We start from the raw sequence: 20,313 nt of genomic DNA on the forward strand, positions 1-20,313 counted from the left end.
CATGGGTATTCAGGATGGTTGAGTTGGAGGAGGGGCAGAGAGGGAGAGAAACAAGATCTTGATAAAGGGGGCCATTATGGGGCCTTGGGGAGAAACCTGGTGATGGGGAAAATCCTTAAGGATGACCCCAGCTAAGACTCCTAGCAATAGTGGAGAGGGTGCCCAATCTGGTCTTCTCCTGTAATCAGATGGGTGACTACCCTAATTGTCATCAGAGAACCTTCAGCCAGTAACTGATGGAAACAAATGCAGAGATCCACAGCTAAGCACTGGGCTGAGCTCCTGGAGTCCAGTTGAAGAGAAGGAAGAGCGATTATAACAACCAAGGGGGCGAAGGTCAAGATCAGGAAAAAGAAACCCACAGAAACAGATGATTAGAGCTAGTAGTTCATGAACTCTGGATGCAGAGCTAGGGAGCCTGGATGGGACTGACCTAGGCCCCCTGCATGTGGCTGACAATTGTGTAGCTTGGTCTGTTTGTGGGTCCCCTAGCTGTGGGACCAGGATCTGTCCCTGGCACATGAGCTGACTTTTTGGAACCTCCTCCCTATGATGAGCTACCTCTCAGTCTTGATGCAGAAGGGAGGAGCTTAGTTCTGCCTCAACTTGATATGCCATGCTTTGTTGACTCCTAAGGGAGGCCTTTCCCTTTCTGAGGAGTGGATGTAGGGTAGAAAGGAGGTGGGGAGGGAATGGGAGAAGAGGAAGCGTAACTGGTTTGAATGCAAAAAAAAAAAAAAAAAAAAAAAAAAATTAATAAAAAAGATCTGTATTGGTACCAAAGATTTTACATTTCACACTCATTGGGTTTGTAGTTAGAATGAATCATATGATGTGTTTTAAGGATTGAACAAGTAAACTATTTAAGACATTTGTAGGATTTCTCTCCCATATGAACGATATCATGTGTTGAATAAGGATATAAAGATTAGCAAAGTCTTTGCCACAATCTCTACACTTTTAGGGATTGTCTTCAGAAGGAATTTTCTTTTTTTTATGTCGATTAAGTGCTGAAGATGAGGAAAAACATCTGTCACACTCTTCACACTGGTAGGGTTTCTCTCCAGTATGGACTTTCTTGTGTTCCCCAAGGGATGAGTGATAATGAAAAGCTTTGTGACATTCTTCACACTTGTAGGGTTTCTCTCCAGTATGAATTCCCTTGTGTTTCCAAAGGGATGAGTCATAACAAAAGGTTTTGTGACATTCTTCACACTGGTAGGGTTTCTCTCCAGTATGAATTCCCTTGTGTTTCCAAAGGGATGAGTCATAACAAAAGGTTTTGTGACATTCTTCACACTGGTAGGGTTTCACTTCAGTATGAACTCTCTTGTGTTTCCTAAGGGATGAGTGATAATGAAAGGCTTTGCCACATTCTTCACACTTGTATGGTTTCTCTCCAGTATGAATTGTTTGATGTTCCTGTAGACTCCTAGAACAGGAATATCGTTTGCCACATTGTACACATGTATAAGGATTATGTTCAGAATGGATTGTTTGATGTCCTCTAAGGGATAAAGATGAAGAAAAACATCTGCCGCACTCTTCACACTTGTAAGGATTGTCTTCACAGTGAATTATTTGATGTCGCCGAAGAGATGAAGAAAAGTAAAAACATTTGCCACACTCTTCACACTTGAATGCTTTCTCCCCAGTATGAGTTTTCTGATGTTCTTGAAGGTATGATAAACAGGAAAACCCTTTGTCACATTCTGTACACATGTAGGGATTCTCTTTGGAATGAATTGCTTGATGTCGTCGAAGGGATGAAGATAAGTAAAAACATTTGCCACACTCTTGACACTTGCATGATTTCTCCCCAGTATGAATTGTCTGATGTTCTTGAAGGTTTGTAAAAGAGAAAAACCTTTTGCCACACACTGCACACTTGTTGGGATTGTCGTCAGAATGAATTTCTTGATGTCGTCTAAGGGATGAAGATGAGGAAAAACATTTGCCACACTCCTCACACTTGTGTGGTTTCTCTCCAGTATGGACTGTCTGATGTTCTTGAAGGCGTGCAAAGGAGGAAAACCTTTTGCCACACTCTCCACACGTGTAGGGATTGTCTTCAGAATGGATTATTTGATGTTGTTTAAGGGCGGAAGGTGAGGAAAAACACTTGCCACACTCTTCACACTTGTAGGCTTTCTCTGCAATATGAGCTGCCTTGTCCTCAATGAGGAAAGCAATCTTAGTAAATTCTTTTCCACTCAGTTCACGCTTGTGGAGTTTCTCTTGAATATGAACTGCCTTGTGGTTCTTAAGGCCTGAATGATAACGAAAGGCTTTGTGACATTCTTCACACTTGTATGGTCTCTCTCCACTATGAATTTTACGATGTTTCTGAAGCTTTGCAGAATGGGAAAAAGTTTTGCCACACTCTTCACACTTGCAGGGATTATCTTTGGAGTGAATTGCTTTATGTTGTCTAAGGTATGAAAACGAGGAAAAAGATTTGCCACACTCTTCACACTGGTAGGAGTTCTCTCCAGTATGAACTCTCTTGTGTCTCCTAAGGGATGAATGATAATGAAAGGCTTTGTGACATTCTTCACACTTGTATGGTTTCTCTCCAGTGTGAACTGTTTGATGTTCCTGAAGGCTTGCAGAACAGGAAAACCTTTTGCCACATTCTACACACTTATAGGGATAGTCTTCAGAATGGAATGTTTGATGTTGTCTAAGGGATGAAGATGAGCAAAAACATCTGCCACATACTTCACACTTGTAGAGAGAGTCTTCAGAGTGGATTGTTTGATGTCGTCTAAGGCATGAAGATGAGGAAAAACATTTGCCACACTCTTCACACTTGTAGGGTTTCTCTCCAGTATGAATTCGTTGATGTTCCCGAAGGACTGAAGGAACATGAAAAGCTTTGCCACATTCTTCACACTTGTAGGGTTTCTCTCCAGAATGAATTCTTTGATGTTGCTTCAGAATTGAAGGATAGTGAAATGATTTGCCACATTCTTCACATTTGTAGGGTTTCTCTCCAGAATGAATTCTTTGATGTTGCTTCAGCTTTGAAGGATAGTGAAATGATTTGCCACACTCTTCACACTTGTAGGGTTTCTCTCCAGAATGAATTCTTTGATGTTGCTTCAGCTTTGAAGGATAGTGAAATGATTTACCACATTCTTCACACTTGTAGGATTTTTCCCTTGTATGAATTCTCTGGTGTTGATTATATAGGGAGTTACAATCAATGGCCTTGCTGTAAACGTTATCATCATTGGGTGTTGTTCCTGTTGAGCAAACATTGAGATATGAACAAGAGATAGGAAATATTCTTCATAATTAGAATGCTCATCTTATTAAAAGGAAACATTTACTTATACATATTGAAGCATGAGAAACTACAGTATATTTTAAATGACAAAAAATTGGAGGCAGAAATAATCTATACTTATACTAGAATAGGGCACAACCAAATACAACATAGACATAATGGCATATTATTCAAAATTTAATAGCTAAGTAAGTAGTAAGAGCATTTTACTAACAGAAATAAGCATATTAAACAATAGAGATATTATAAGTACAACACTCATGAAATTATAAAGTAGGCAAGCCTGGAAAAGAGAAAGTTAATTGTGATTGTGTAAATTTGAGCCATCATTAAAATACAAAATTTTTATCCTTCACATAGAGTTTTGTGTTGGAAGGCACAAAAGATATGCTGCCCAAGAAGAAGATGGCCTATAACAAGAGTAAATAATATAGCTAAAAAATTCAGGACAGTATTTTAGGTTTTATTTGGATGGCAAAATATTTATACCTGAAACATACCAAGTCTCAATAAAAAAAAAAAGCCAACAACTTTAGGTTCACCTGTTCATTAAAGACATTTTGCTAAGACAACATATTTACCAGTGAATAGATAACAAATGGACTGATTTCTCTTTTTGTTTGCTTTTGCTTTTTAAAGACAGGCATTCTCTATGAATCTCTTGATGTCCTGGAACACATTATCTGCATCAGGCTGGCTTCAAAGTCAGAGATCCATCTACCTCTGCCTCCCAATTGCTGGGAGTAGGCCACTATGCCTGGGCAATTGTTATTTCTAAGATTTATTTAGTAACAAGACTAAGCAGTTATTGAGCATTAAATAGAGAGACAATGAACAACAAATGAAAACAGGAGACGTGTTTACTCATGAAGTAGAAATTCAAAGAGCAGAGTTCCTATTTTGTAATCTTACACTGTCCTTATGTACTTTATCAATGTGTTGTATCCATCAACTGAAATATATAGGAATATATAATAAATCGTTAGAGTTTATATTCACCTCCAAAATAATACCAAAGAATATCAAATGGCAAAGAAAGTAAACACGTTTGGAATTCACAAAATTTTGAAAGCTTAGTTGCTGCAGGCCACAAGATTATGCAAAGAGATTTCAGCTGTTATTTAAAAGGTCATCCCACCAGAAATATAAATATTCTGACAGAATAAACAAACATGGAAGGCATTTGGAAATACTGCCTTTTGAATAAATTGGTTGTCTCTTGCTGTAGATTTCTTGTGTGAAGCCTTATTTCTTGCTGGTATACTGGATGCCCCCCCCCCCCCACATTGTGTGGGAGGTCACACAGTCAAAACCTTTGTTCTTACAACCAGATCTTTGTTCCCTTCCCCAATATAAACTTAGAAGTCTGTCCTCCTGCAAATATCTTTATTGGCAGGACAGTTGGACTGAAAAAGTGTCTATGCAAATAGATCACAATTGGAGCCTTCACAAGACAGACTCAAGGACAGCATGTCTGAGCTTGTTAATCCATAGCCTTAAAGATAAGATGGGCAGAGTGCCCTCATCTCAACTTGCCCCACCAATAACGGGAAGGGCTCGGCTAACCTTGCACTAACGATAAACATGTCTTTAACTCTTCGTATTTACTTTCACCTTGGTTTATTGATGTAAGATTTTAGCTTAGGAGATTTACTGCTTGTGTTTTTTCCAGAGAGATAATAGGAAAAAGTAATTAACCATTTGCTCATTCCCAGAGAAATATAATTTTCCCACAGGCACCACTGGGATGTATGCAGCAAATGACCAGTGGGGCTAGGAGGTGTCAGGGTCTGGATTTTGTACAAAATAAGCATAGCTCCTCCCCTTGCTCTAACCACTTAGGTTAAAAGGTGTAATCTTTAGAACTGAAAGGTTCTTTAAAGCCAGCTAAAAATTGGCAAATATTCTAAAAAGGACCAGATGTCTCAGGCTTCCCCTGCTGTTTACACAGGTTGCTATGGGTTACCCACTTCCTCCAAAGCTGAGGAGGAAGTGGTGCTAGAAGAGGGACAGCTCCTGCCATGTCTTGCCTGTGTCTTACAGATTATAGAACTTTTAGCTTACTATCGAGCCGTACTTAGGAATATAGTATAGCACACAAATCCCTCTCTTCCCTTCTTAGATTTCCCTATTTGATTTAAGGTCTATCTCCCTCTTATTTGACCCCACTAACAGTTCACCAAGGCTTCTACTAGCCACTCCCCACTTGAGTCATAAGCCTGACAGTTAACTGTCTTGTGCAGCTCTTACCTGTTTTTATGTCTCTGAAAAATTCTAGCCTTGTTCCCTGCTAGAGCCAAAGAATTGCTGACTGTAAAGGTAGATAAGCTGGAAACTTTGCAGAATGGCAGAACAATAAAGAGATATATTAAGAGGAAAATGTATGTGAGCTGATGCGTTCACCCCCAGATATTTTATTAGGCTTCCTTCGATTCCTGTAGCATCCTGATCTCAACTGTGAAGATAGTCTTCAAAGCTGGACTTTGAAGCTATCAATACTTAGTGGTGAGTATTAAATGCATACTCCTAGTTATAGACAGTTTTAATCTTTGAATATATATGCACAAAGGGCATGCATTTTAAATCCTTATTTCTTAGTGTCTGATAAAGAAATTCTTTAGAAGATATCTTCATCAAAGACAAAGAACTCAAAAGAGGTCACTTTCCTCAACAGGACTGTAAGTAACATGAAATAAATTCATGTGTGAAGTTAGTTTCTTACACTGGGTTCACACTTAGGTATTCAGAAATGTGTGCAATTTTACAGATGTGTACAGAGTCTATTATTGAACTGTCACAGTGACTCTGTTTTTCCTGAGTTTCACCCAACTGCTGCCCCAACTAAACAATCCTGCTGGGAAAATGTTCTCAGGCAGCCTCGTGGGCAGGTTTGGAAGATCCACTGTTTTACAAAAAGAAACAAATTGTTTGAATCAATAGAACTAGAAGTTTTGGATTTTTAAGCCCTTGGCCTACATCTGGTTTGATGAAATTGTGGGTTTGGCTTTATAAACCCAATCAAACAAGGGTTAGAAAGTACTGGAATGCTCAATGTATTTCCTGACACAAAACTCAATTTTGTCCTTCAGGTCCTTCAACGGGGCAGGTGTGAGTATTTTTGGCTGGTCCAGATTCTGGTAAAACAGCTGACAGAGAGTCCTTCCCCGGGTCACCTTCTAAGAGTCAAGATGTTGACTGAAGAAGTAAGGGATATAATTGAGTTAAATCCACCCCTTCGGTCATTTCTGTGGATGCTGAAGGAGTGACCATATAGTCCACTCCATCTGTGCTCGCTCTGCTCTTGTTCTGGGCCTTACACTTTGTCACCTTTCCTGACCCTCCTTGTGGAACAGAGTCAGCCACTCTTTGAGCTCACTGTGGATTCAAGGCTACTGGATGCTGTGGGGTTCCTCTGTCCTCCTGCCTGTCCTCCATGGGCAGTGCCAACATCCTTTCTGAGGCTGTATTAGTGGGTCTGGAAACTCCATGTCTATTCCTCTTCAAACCGCTCATGCCGGGCAGTAAGCTCTCCATTATGGTATTCTCTATGATGATACAAGCTATTGAATGTATGAGTGCAGGATTGATTTAGATTTTATACAGTACACTATAAAGTGATCAGGAGACTGAAGTTCTCAATTCTTCCATGGACTGTATTTATATTTAAATTTTGTTTCGTTATAAAAGGTTTTCAGTTCAACAATTGTAATTTTAGAGTGTAAAAATTTTAAGAGATAAAGTACTTTCATTTATTAAGTACTAATCTGATGAGTCATTATTTTGTTGTAAACTGTTACAACAAAGGTAATTAAGGCATAATAGTTAATGAGTCACCTAATAATGATGAAAAATACTTAGTGTGCCCAAAGGTATGTTTATATTCATGCTAAATACAAATATAATTCATTTACAGACATAATATTAGAGGGAGAGAAAAATTTCTACCTTCCATTATCCAGTCCTCTGTACATGTCATCAAAATTAAGCCTAAAGAAGGTAACTGAACAAATTTAAGCCAAACTTCTTTTTTCATTAACATAGGATAATACTAAAATCAGATGCACTTAAAGTAACTGGTTATTGGGCCAGGAGTGGTGATATCAGCACACCTTTAATCCCAGCACTCAGGAGCAGGGGCAGAAAGATCTTTTTGAGCTTGGTGCTAGCCTAGTTTACAAAACCAATTCCAGGACAGTCAGGGCTACACAGACAAACCTTGTCTTGAAAAACAAAAGAAAACAAAATAGAACAACAACAAAAGAAAAAAAAAACATAGAAAACTGGTTATTGAAATTGAATGCTTGAATGCTTGAGTAGAAAGTGTTGAATCTACACTACACTTGCATGGCAGGACACAACCAGAATAGGTTAGCATGTGTACCTTCAGATGGGACACAGACCTACTGGAATTAACGGCATTCTAGTTTCAACACAGGATAAGGATGCGTGGGTGCCGCGGGCTATAGGAATACACAGAAGGTGACAACTAGTATTTAACAGGTCGATCCACTCACCCACCTGATGGGCAGCACCACCAGGCAAGGCCTTGGGGTCACTGGCTGTGGAAACGAGTGGTTTTCTGTCTGTAATTTCTCTCAAGTGCCACTACATTTCTTCCCTTAGAAGTGCTTATGGGTGTTTTCCCACTGCTTGTGTGTTTATCTCATGAAAACATTCCATTTTTGGGCACACTTACAGATGTGAATGATCACGAAGATGATTTCTGTTTAAGCTATATAATTCTGATGAACAGAAATAATACCAGAATATTTTTCTTTATTGACTCAGGAAAGTAACGGTATTCTCAGTCACAAATACAGCTAATTTTAGACTTCAGAAGAAATTCAAAATAGACTAAGCTGACCTTGAAGAAAATACACAAAGACAAGATAACAGGTGTTATTCGTTGATGAATCAAGGTCAGAATTGAAGCAACTTTGGTAGACATAACTCCCTTCAGTAATTCTCTTTCTGCACGTACCTGTACCACTCAAGATTCAGCCAAATACTATTTTTGTTAAGTCCTGAATTTCAATGTCATTCTCCATCTGGCAAAAAGTTACATGCTTGGCTGAGCATCACTGGCCAGTCAACATGACCTTCATAGCCTGACAAAAACCGTGTGACTTATCATGTGTTCTGAGAATGGGTCGGACCCTGAAAAGGTAACATAGAGCTGTCCAGAGTTTGGCTATGAGAAGTGCTGCTGCTACTCACAGGAACTGTGTAAAGAGCTGCATGAGTGTGAAGGAACTGTGTAAAGTGTTAGATGGTGAGAGAGCTATGTAAATGAGATGTACAGCTGTGGCCGTGTGGAGGTTTGTACCTGTGTGGAGGCAAGGAAGATGAAATTGTATAAAAAGGAGATGTAGAAGAGAAATGTATGTAAAAGAAAAATGTGCAGTCATGTGAAAATAGATGTAACTGTGTATAGAGATATATGGCTATATGTATTGTAAAGGAAGGTATGTAGTTGTATGTGCTGTGGGATGGTCTGTAGTGCTGTGGGATGGTCTGTATGTCAAATGTGTTGCTCTGATTAGTCAATAAATAAAGCACTAATTGGCCAGTGGCCAGGCAGGAAGTATAGACGGGACTAACAGAGAGAAGAATTGAGAGAACAGGAAGGCAGAGGGAAACAGTGCCAGCCGCCGCCATGACAAGCAGCATGTGAAGATGCTGTGGGCTGTTGGACTGCCAGGGCTTGGCGGGACCCAGAGAGAAAACTCTCCAGCTACATGTATGCATAGAATATGGAAGTGTAGAGATATGTAGCTGTGTGGAGACAGAGTCAGAGAGCATTTTTTAGGTAAAGTAAAAGAGAAAGATACCACCAGAAAGTTTGTGTGTTTCCTTATATTCCTTTGAGATAGAAAAAGTTTAGTCCTCAGATAGGTAAGAATTTTCCCTAAGCCCTTGCTACTCAGAGGTCTTATATTCACAACCCTGGAGCAGTTCTTGGGAACTGGCCTTCCCTGGACTGTGACACATGGGGAATAGGAATTGTCAGTGTCTGCTGCTCCTGTCTACCTATGGTCTGTTAGCTAGACCAGGAAATCCTATTTTTATCTGGAGGGAAGATGAATCACTCATGTTCCACAAAACAGGGCGTGGATTCTCTCATGCTGAGAGATTCTTAGATTCTGCATCACATTCCAAATGTGTCAAACAATGGAAAGACATTGTAATTTCATGGCACTCCAGGTCTTTTGAACTGATAGCTGAGGATACTGAAGGGAACCTTATACTGATGAGGCTCCCAGCACATTTCCTATCAACAGTTAATCTATTTCATCATTACATTGTGTTAGATGACCTGGAAGACCCATAAGGGATCAGATATGTGTTATATATGAGGGATGATTCCCATTCCTATTTCTTATAACTGAATAAATAATGAAGTTAATTCTGACTCATCTGGGATAAATTCAGCTCTTTGTCAAGGTTCACTTTCTGCCCATAATTTGTCAATTTTATCTTTAGTTAAAGGTACTATAATTTCTGCTGGGTCTAATTGACAAAGTTTTAATTCTCCTTTTAAAATCAAATCAGAAATCTTTTCCACATATGTCCTTGATTTCTTATTCTGTTCATGTGGTGGAAATATCCATTCTAATATCTTCACTCTGCATTAAAATTCCTGCAGGACAATGTGTAGATGGTAAAATAGCCAGAATTCAATCAAGCTCTGGACCCAAAGATCCACATGTGCACCCTGTAATTTCTTTTCTACCAAAGCCAGTTCTCTCTCATCTTTAGCTGATAATTCTCTTGGACTATTTAAGTCCTTGTCACCATCTAAGGTTTTGAACAAATTACTCAGTTCATGATTTTTTACCCCAACAGTGGGCTGTAGATTGGAAATGTCTCCTAGGCAATCTTTGAAAGTCATTAGAAGTCCACAATGGATCTCTCCTAATTTGCACCTTTTGGGGTCTAACTTTTTGGAGACCTATTTTATATCCTAACTAATTAATGGAATCTCGTCTTTCTATTTTTTCATGAGCAATTTGTAATCCCCAACAAGGCAAAATTTATCTTTACTTCTTGAGACATTTTTCTAAAGTAGCTACATTTCAATCAGCTTATAAGATGTTGTCCATGTAATGGTAAACTATAGATTGAGGGAATTACTTATATATCATTTCCAGTGGCTGTCATACAAAATACTGGCATAGGGTGGAGCTATTTAATATTCCCTGTGGCAGAAAGTTCCATTGATATCTCTTAACAGGCTGAGAATTATTACAAGTAGGCACCATGAAGGCAAATTTTTCTGTCTTTTTCTTGTAAAGGTATAGTGAAGAAACAGTCTTTTAAGTTGATAACAATAAGAGGTCATGCTTTAGGTAACAGAGAGTTGGCAAAGGATTTCAAGATTGTAGAGAGCCCATTGGCTGAATCACCTTATTAACAGCTCTTAGAGGTGTTACCATTCTCCATTTTCCAGATTTCTTTTTAATAACAAATACAGGAGAATTCCAAGGGCTGGCTGATTCTTCAATATGCTGAGCATTTAGCTGTTCCTGTGCCAGCATTCTAAGTCTTGCAATTTCTCTGATGTTAAAGGCCATTGCTCCACGCATACAGGCTCGTCTGTTAACATTTTAAAGGTAGGCCTGTTGGTGCCTTGGAAAGATCACCAGCTGTTGTGTTCTTGTACAACCTGAATGGCCAGTGACTGTTCTTTATTATACTTTCTAATATTTTCCCCAGAAACGTATGTTAGTTTTGTTTTTTTCTGAGATTGGAGGAATGTTAATCTGGGTATTCCACTGCTGTAACAAATCATGTTCCCATAAATTCATTGCTATGTCAGTCACATATGGCTTTAATTTTCCTCTCTGTCCTGGCTCTATACATTGAACCCATTTAATGCTCTGTTTTAATTGAGATTATGTCCCAGTGCTTAAAAGCTAAACATTTATCTCCTGAAGAGGCCAATTTGGATGCCAAGATTCTGGGGCAATTATTGTTACATCCACACCTATGTCTATAATTTATTCATATTTTGTCTTTGTACATTTATAGAAGTTTGCCAAAATATTTGCTTTATCGTTTCTCCAAAATTTTTTGTTCTCTTTTTTATAGCTGTTCTACCATCCAGAGCAGTATGGTTTTTCTTTTTTTTTACAATAGGCATTAGGTTGTTTAATTGTTCTGGGAAGGAGTTTCTTCTACAGTGACAGGAAAGGACTGAACCAGTTTTGAAATGGGGGCCTGCCAGAAGCAACTCAAGGGTGCCTCTGCCCTCTGATCTTTACACAACCTTTGTTAGAGTACAAATAAAGTATCACCACAGAACTACACGCTAGTTCAAACAACCATGACATCCCTGGGCTTTGAATTTCCTCCTCTTAACAAAGCTAATCCCAGAGCTGAGCTGTCAATGCCTGATTGTATAAGAAGTTCTCAGCAAAGTGGTAGATAATATATGACAGAGGCTCTGCCACAGGGACACTCAGCACAGCAGGATGAACTGTGGCACTCATTTAAACTAAGCTGCTTGTGCGATGTGTGGACCCACCGCATCAGGTAAAGAAAGGAATATGGCCTGAGGAGGCTGTGAGGTGGACTGTGAAAGTTCACCCAAAGCAGTCGTTCTGAGTTACCATCCAGAGACATCTGGGACCAGTGCCTATGATGTGGAGCAATCTTTTTGTACAATATGAATATGTATTACTCTAATAGTTAACAAAAAGCTGAATGGCCAATGGCTAGGCAGGATTTTATGGGCAGAGGGAATGCTGGAAAGAAGAGTAGATGAGAGGAGCTGCCAGCAGCTGCAGAGAGAAACAAGATATCCCCACATGGCAGAGGGTAGATAAGAAACATGGTTTCATTTAAAATGTAAGAACTAGCTAACAATGAAGCTAAGCTATTGGCTGAGCACTTATAATTAATACTAAGCCTTCATTTTGGTTATTTTAGAGTGGCTGCCAGGATAAAAGAAGCTCTGCCAACAAATGGCATTCCAATGTGGTGTTCCTATATCCACACAAGACCTGAGAAAGCTTAGAAAAGTTTCTAAACATACAAAAATGGAGCTGAACATGGCTTCCTCATCTTGGGTCTCTAGGTGGGCTGCAGTACAGAGACTCTTCTCCTGGCAACTGCCTGAACACTTGAGCTGCCAGCCCGAGTCCCACCAGAGTGCTGCATGGCAGGTTTGGGGTTTTGCTCCCACAGATAGAAGAGGTTACAGATGCTCAGGAAAGACAGATTCAGATGGAGAAAAGAAACCACAAGATCTCTTCATCCAACTGGACACATACACAGTAATATTAGCCATAATGCTTCCCATAGGGCTAGCGCCAGTGGCTACCCTGACTACATCTGAAAGAAAATATTTTACTAGTTCTGATGTATCTGGGAACACCAGGTTTATACATAAAGGCTTATAATTTCTCTAACAAGTTGTACTGGGAATATGTCCAAATAACAGTTAGGCATAATATATGATAAATACATTAACTTGAAAAAAGAACACAAAATAAAACCCCCCAAAACATGGAGCCTTACAATACACTGAAAGACCTAAATCTACTAAGTGACATGAGGGGCACACAATCACTGTACCCAGAACTGGCTTGATGGGCAACCCTGAAGCAACAATATAAGGTCTTGTAGCTCATCATGTCTTACTCTTCCTAGGTCTAATGGTCGGGCCCTGCTGACTTAACTAATGGGAAAACTGTTGAAAAAACCAAACAGCATGCGTTAAATCGATGTACCTAATGGGCCAAGTCAATCCCTTTATACAATACATTAACGCTTTAACTCTTCCCTAACACAGCGGGGAATGAACTATCCAAAGTGACTTTGTTTTTTTTTGTTTTTTTTTTTTTTTTGGTTTTTCGAGAGAGGGTTTCTCTGTGTAGCTTTGCGCCTTTCCTGGGACTCACTTGGTAGCCCAGGCTAGCCTCGAACTCACAGAGATCCGCCTGGCTCTGCCTCCCGAGTGCTGGGATTAAAGGCGTGCGCCACCACCGCCCGGCTCCAAAGTGACTTTGGTTTCTGAGTTTTATGCAGCTGCTCCCCACCCAGAAATTGTTCTAAACACCAGAACTGAAACTGTTGAGTCTTCTGTCCCTCCTGCCTCTCTGTGATGGAACTGTGCATTAGGCTTTATAAACCCAATCATGCTCACTTTGGTATGAGATGTTTCTGGCAAGAGTCTTCTCTCAAATTCTAAAACTCTTCAGTCTGACCAGCACTGAGTTCTCTTTCCCCGAGTCTTACACCACAATGGAGAATCAACAAAAAGAAAAACCTTGGAAGTCACTGTCAACAGGAGCACAGCTCAATGTTGGGGAAATACAAAGCTTAAGAGAGTTAAACCATCATAAATCTCTGAGAGATGAGCTTTGACAACAAAGATAAAGGAGAGAACTAAAGAATGATTCCCACAGTGTCATGTTCCAGGGTAATGGGAAAGCCTGCCTTTCTGTGGGATATTTGGACCTCAACCCTGACCCCAAACCCCTCATTCCTACACACCGGGATGCATGTTGGCTGCTGCTTGTCTCTTCACACCTGAAGATTCTTGTCTTTGCTCCAAAAATGTCACCAGGTGTGGCTTCGACACAACACGACCTGTTTGCAGAAAAAGAAGGAACAAGATTGTTTATGTGTTCTTTTACTTGGAATTGACATGCACCTTCCAGTACATAGCTTATAAGGAAAGAGATGATATAATAAATGATTGCAGACAATCCGTTCCTTAAATGTTTTCTGACAGAATCACTACACTACATAAAGAAATTACAACATTCAGATTCTGAGTTTCATTTAAAGGAAAAAAACATTAAAACTAAGTTATGAAACCCTTTCATTAACAAGTGTACTCTATGTTTCATGCCATTGAATTTCTAACAGTCCTACTAGATTGAAGGAAACATACATCCAACATAGAAAGGATAAACACAAAAAGAGAAAAACAGTGAAATGATTCTTTTAATAATTTATTTTTATTTTTTATGTGCATGGGTGTTTTTGCATGCATATGTCTGTGTGAGTGTGTTAAGATCTTGGAATTACAGACAGTTGTGAGCTGCCATGTGGGTGCTGGGAATTGAACCCTGGTCCTCTAGAAGAGCAGTCAGTGCTGCTAAGTACAGAGACATCTCTCCAGCACCGAAATCATTCTTAATACAGCACTCTCCATAATTCTTCTGAAAACAAAGGATATGAAACTCACTGTTGAAATGCTCCCATGAGATACCATACAAAGAGAAAGCTACATGTTGATGGTGAAATAAGAATTCACTATGGATGAGAGCCTCACCAAGGAACACAAGGTTGCTGTAATTCTCCAACATCACATCCCTGTACAAATTCCACTGAGCAGGCTCCAGGCATTCCCTCTCTTCTGGAGAGAAATCAATGGCCACATCCCAGAAGGACAGCATTTCCTGAAACAAAGATCAATGAATGACATTACACTTTTAGTTAATTAAAACCACTAATGATAATATAAATACCATGATGTATTGGGTGGACAGTTCTCCTGTCAACTTGACATTAGCTAGGGTCATTTGAGATGAGAGAAACATGATAGAGAAAATGCCTCCCTAAGACTGTCCTGTAGCCAAGCCTAAGGAACATTTTCTTAATTAGTGATTAATATGAGCTAGCACAGCCTGTTATGGGTGGTGCCCACCCTGGGCAGGCAGTTGTATATGGTGTAGGAAAGTAGGCTGGACAAGTCAGTAAACAGTGTTCTTCTGTAGCCTCTGCTCCAGTTCTTGCCTCAGGTTCCTGCATTGAACTGTTACCTGAAATTGTAGTCTAAAATAAACCCTCTCTTCTCCAACCTGTCTTTCATCATGGTCCTGATCACAGCAATAGAAACCCTAACACAGGCATCATGTGCCTGTGGACACAAATCTAGATTTTTCCCAGGATGAAAGAAGCTAGAAATGTTTCTTACATAGGTGAGTACTATTCCTCAGACATGTCCAGTGTGGTTACATGATCTCACACTGGATCCATCTTCAAGGAAAGTCAAGGCAAAAGATCCTATAAATTCAGTTGAGCATGATCCATTTAAGACAGAAATATAAAATGAATGCATCCACAGAACATACATTTAGTACCATATGCTACTATACACCACACATACACACATTTCTCACAGGAGGAAGTCATGATCGGGAAGAAGGAATTTCTCAACAGTTGATATCCACAGTCATGAATGTGAAGTGAAATGAACATACAGAGTCTGATGCAGCAGCTCGGGCTGTCATCTGGGTTTCAGGATTTCTACAGATTCACTAATGGTGCAAATGATGGTGACACGGGACATGAGAAGGAGCAGGCAGGGGAGGAACTCACAGACTGAATGTCATTTACATATCTGATCATGTGAGAAAACAGGCAAGTACAGGACTAACAACGCTGTTGAGAATTTAGCATAAAATACACATCACTTGATCATTTTCCCATTTTCCTTCCTATCTTTTCTCTGACAGGTGTTGATTGAGGTGTTTGCGGTATTCCTAGAGCATGTTTTGCACATACGACACCTGTGCATCTCTGTGCTGAAGCTGAGAAGTACAATTTTTGATGCTATTTACTTCTTCAAAAATTTTTTTTTCATATTTTATTGAGTAAAGTCCCAGAATGACCTATGAGAACAGTCACAGGGTATTTTTCCTTTTTACCAATACATGAAATATCAGTAATTTATGTATATGAGGCATTTTGTAATAATTTCCTGGTTAAGCTTTGGATACTCTTTCTTAGTTATGGTATGGTGTTGTGGAATATTATTTTAAGATGGTTACATTTATGCTGTGGAACATTTGTTTAATGATACAAGGATATATTGTATTCTTTTATGTTTCATTTGTTTAACCGTGTAAAGCTGAGTTCCTTGGCCTGTCTAAAACATCGGATGGTCTAATAAAGAGCTGAATGGCCAATGGCAAGGCAGGAAAAGGATATGTGGGGCTGGGAGGCAGAGAGAATAAACAAGCAGAAAAGGGGGAAAGACCAAGAGAACAAAGAGAGGAGGAAGGCTGGGGGCCAGCCCCACACCAGCCATGGAGGAAGAGTGAAAGTGAGATACACAGAAGTAAGAGAAAGGGAAAAGCCCAGAGGCAAAAGGTAGATGGGATAATGTAAGTAAAGAAAAACCGGCTAGGGAAGTTAAGCTAAGCTTAGACTGAGAATTCGTAAGTAATACTAAGCCCATGTGTGATTTATTTGGGGGCTGTGGCGGGCCCCCAAAAGAGCTAAAGAAACAAAAGACTGAAAGGTGCATAAACAACCAACAGTATGGTCAGCTCCTCAAACTATCTCCCAGGCATCTGAAATGTACCCTACATAATGCTTACAGACACCCAGCGCTCGGGACAACAGTACTGGGGGCTTCTCCCTCCTATCACACTGGCCCAGAGCATTCATTCTTCAGGAAGTGAAGCTGGCGTTTTTCTTTGGGAAACCAACCAGCTCCCAAGTAATGACACAGAGACTTCTTATTAATTAGGAAAGCTTGGCCTTTAGCTTATGCTTGTCCCACTATCTCATAACTTAATTTACCCTATTTCTATCCATTTATGTTTTGCCTCAGGGCTTTTACTTTTCTTTCATTCTGTATGTCCTGCTTTCCTGCTTCCTCCAGTCTGTCTGTCTGGCCCATGACATCTCCCTCTGTCTCTGTCTCCTAGATTCCTCCTCTTACTTACTGTCTCTGCCTGGAAGTCCCGCCTGTACTCCCTACCTAGCTTTTGGCCATTTGGTTTTTTATTAGACTAATCAGGTGCCTTAGGCAGACAAGGTAAACAAATGCAACACATCTTTACATAAACTAATATACCACAACATAAACAAATGCAACACATCTTTACATAGCAAAACTAATATTCCACAACAAGAAAGTCCCTAAGTGTTGTCTTCCTGAGGTGATTGTTCAATGGAAAAAACTATTACATCTCTAACTCTTATGCATCAGGACTTAACAATCTCTATCTTATATGAGTTACAATTCATTACATTTAACATTCTGATGAGATCATGTATTATTTACCTTTATCTGCCTGAAATAACTTTCAGTTTCACCAATATTGTCACAATTGGCAAGATTGTATTTTTTCTCTGAAAAATCATTAAATTAAAATATAAGTATGTCATTTTCCCCTTTCTCTTCATTGCAACTTCTCTCACGTCCCCCATGATTCCAAATAGAATACATCGTGTATTCTTCCCTAATTATTATTCTTATATACATACACACAGCACACACACACACATACATAATTGTATAAATATGAATGGCCGATTCTGTTCACTGTTGACTGTGTGTATGTTTGAGGACTGACCACTTGTTAGTGGATGAACAGTGAGCGCTCTCCTCCTGGAAACACTAATTCTTCCTCTCTCAGCAGTTCTCAGGTGCCTACACTTGGATGCTTACCCAGCAGACTGCCCCCTGCAGGGGATCTTGTGCCACTGTCATTGATCAGTCCTTGTTCAGGCAGCCATGTTGTTGGGGTATCACGGGTGCAGCTTCCCTTCACTCTCTAGAAGGCACAACCTCACATCAGACTTCCTGGGCCTCTGGCTCTCATTATCAATATGATCCCTGTGCAGAGATATTCCCTGAGCCTCATGTGCGGGAACTGTGGTGCAGGGTATCTTTTGGGTCACGGTACCAAAGACAATAGTTATGTGCACTTTGTAAGTTTCAGTTTTCTGTAATGCTCTGCTGCAGTGAGAAGCACCTTTGAGGAGCAGTGACAGCGACACTCCAGGGTGGGTCTAAGGAGAAGTACTTGGAGTGCAGCTGGGGATTATGATGGTTTAGTGGCATTAGTATGTTCTCCTCTATGATTTAAGATCTAACAAGTCATCTGAGGCAGCTCCAAGCATTCTGTAGGTCTCCTGTCCCCTCTAAGTCCCATTAGACATCTTCTACTATTGTTAAGATGTGAGAGGCACTGTGGCACCTTTAGGGATATCCTGCCACACTGGTCACTGCTGTGGTTCACGGGTGTCACAGCTAAGCAGGACTATTTGTGGCTTCTCTCCCTTGGAACTTGCAAAGCACCTTTTAGCACTGAGCAAACGCACCCTTAGACAGGAGACCTTCAGGTCAGATCCAGCTCCAGTCCCCTGACTCTTGTGTGTGAAAGGCATGAAGTTTTGATCAGTGGGAAAGGGGAGTAGCATATCATCACAAGACTTTAGGGACAACTGAAATATATCCTACATGAAGAATGACTACATAGAGAAATGTCTTTAAATAAAGTGCAGAGCTGAACAGCAATGAGGAGGCCTGGAGCTCTTCAAGAAACAGGCAGAATGTAACAATTTGGTGAATAGAACACCCAGTAATTTCTCAAGGGAAAAGAAATTGAACTGTATTGGAAGCTTCTTTGCAGTTAGTATAGAATGTTACCACATTTAGAAGTAAGTGGATAAAAGAGATCCCATTCTTTTTTTACTAGGGCACTGGTTCTCAACATGTAGGTCATGAAACCTTTGGCAAAACTTCATCTCCAAAAGTGTTTACATTACAATAAATAACCGTTGCAAAATTAGTTATGAAGTAGCAAGAAAAATAATTTTAAGGTTGAGGGTCACCACAGTGTTAAAGGGTCACAGCCTTAGGAAAGGTGAGACTGTAGAACTACATACACATCACCGAGAGGAGGGAAAAATTACCAGTGTGCAGTAGGGCAAAAGCCCAGAGAATATAAAGATGGAAACATTTACCTCTGAAAGAACTTAAGCAGGTCCTCAAAGCAAAATGAAATGTAAAGATCACTCCCCACATTGCCCAGCACAGCAGAGCACTATTCTACATGCAGAAGTGTCTGCTGTCCTGGGGCAGCACCCCTGTGATGTGGTGGGCAGTACGCCTGTAAAGATGATTGGATTTAGCAGGAATTTTACCCAATACTATTAACGGCAAACACTTCAGGGGCATTTAAAACAGGCAAATCTCACTTTTAGTGGAGAAAAAAAAATGGGAATAATGTCTGGCCTGAGGGGCACAATGCCACTCATTAAATATTGTTGCACATTCTTTCTATATATAATTGGAAGTTGGATATAATACTCCACTTGAACAGTGGCTGGTCCTAGAAGTGAGCATAGAACAACAAAATGGACAAAGTAGATGTCAAAAGAACTCTTGTATCTCCTGTCAGTGTCCCGCAGAGATAGGGTTTAGAGAATCAACAAAACTGAAGGAGACCAGGAGATTGGTGGGAGGTAAAATGATATGCAAAGAGAGAATTGTATTCCTGGTTAGGATCTAAAATATAGTGACCCTCCATTCAAAATCACCCATCTACTGATTACATAACACAGTGCTGTAAATACAGCACACACATCATGAAGTAGTAACTACAGGATCTTTGTCCCAGGGCTTCACTCACACAACTGTGCCATGAAACAGCCACTACTTTTTGCTTAAAGCCACCAAGTTTTGTCATTTTAAGACTCAAAGTAAATTAAACCATGAAAAAAATAAGGGAGATTGCTGCAGGCCACAGGAATATATCATAAGAACTCAGCTGGTTACGGCCAAGTCACTACCTGGAGGGATCAAGGAATTCCTCCAGAGGAAGCCAAATTCCACGGAGCTTTTGGTGTTACTTGGCTTGTTATATATCAGCTGTCTTCTGTTATGAAAATCATGTGTGCCTTCATAGTTTTCCCAACTGACTTTTCCCTAAGAAGGGCTAACAGTGTGGACCGATCACTCTCTGGACATACACATTCCAGGTATTTGGAGAACAGCCTCAGGAAAGGCTTTCTCTGGAATCAGATATCTCCCTTGGCCACTTTCAAGGACTAGCAGTAATATCAGTCCACATGAAAGTCTCCCGATTTAAGGCAAATTCCACAAGAAGACCCCACCTAGGTCGGGTGGACATTAAGTAATAGCTCTACACAATTTAGCTCAGACCCTCCTTTCTTACGCCTTACTAACTTTATAGACCTTTAACTCCTTACCTAACCACTTCTAGGAATATTTAGATAACTTTCTGTGATGACAGCTATGCTCA

The 20,313-nt window shown here is 40.0% G+C and overlaps 1 protein-coding gene across 6 annotated transcripts in view; it reads right to left on the bottom strand.

Annotated features, from left to right (window-relative positions):
• Nucleotides 1–808: 808 nt before the first annotated feature.
• The window catches only part of LOC128113353 (zinc finger protein 58-like), a 46,734-nt gene continuing 27,229 nt past the window's right edge, over nucleotides 809–20,313 (bottom strand). For 3 of the 6 annotated variants that reach the window (XM_052742960.1, XM_052742961.1, XM_052742959.1), the window contains exons 3-6: nucleotides 17,712–17,817; nucleotides 14,580–14,706; nucleotides 13,793–13,888; nucleotides 809–3,248 (exon numbers count right to left, since the gene is read on the bottom strand). In XM_052742960.1, coding sequence (XP_052598920.1) covers nucleotides 961–3,248; nucleotides 13,793–13,888; nucleotides 14,580–14,706; nucleotides 17,712–17,753 — 2,553 coding nt within the window. In that variant the 5' untranslated portion in view covers nucleotides 17,754–17,817 and the 3' untranslated portion in view covers nucleotides 809–960. The remainder of the gene's footprint in view (nucleotides 3,249–13,792; nucleotides 13,889–14,579; nucleotides 14,707–17,711; nucleotides 17,818–20,313) is intronic. The other 3 variants (XM_052742965.1, XM_052742964.1, XM_052742962.1) reach the window with 1 other exon arrangement.

The sequence above is a fragment of the Peromyscus californicus genome, unplaced genomic scaffold (assembly GCF_007827085.1).
Source record: "Peromyscus californicus insignis strain IS unplaced genomic scaffold, ASM782708v3 Scaffold_18__1_contigs__length_77618521, whole genome shotgun sequence".
NCBI lineage: Eukaryota > Metazoa > Chordata > Mammalia > Rodentia > Cricetidae > Peromyscus > Peromyscus californicus.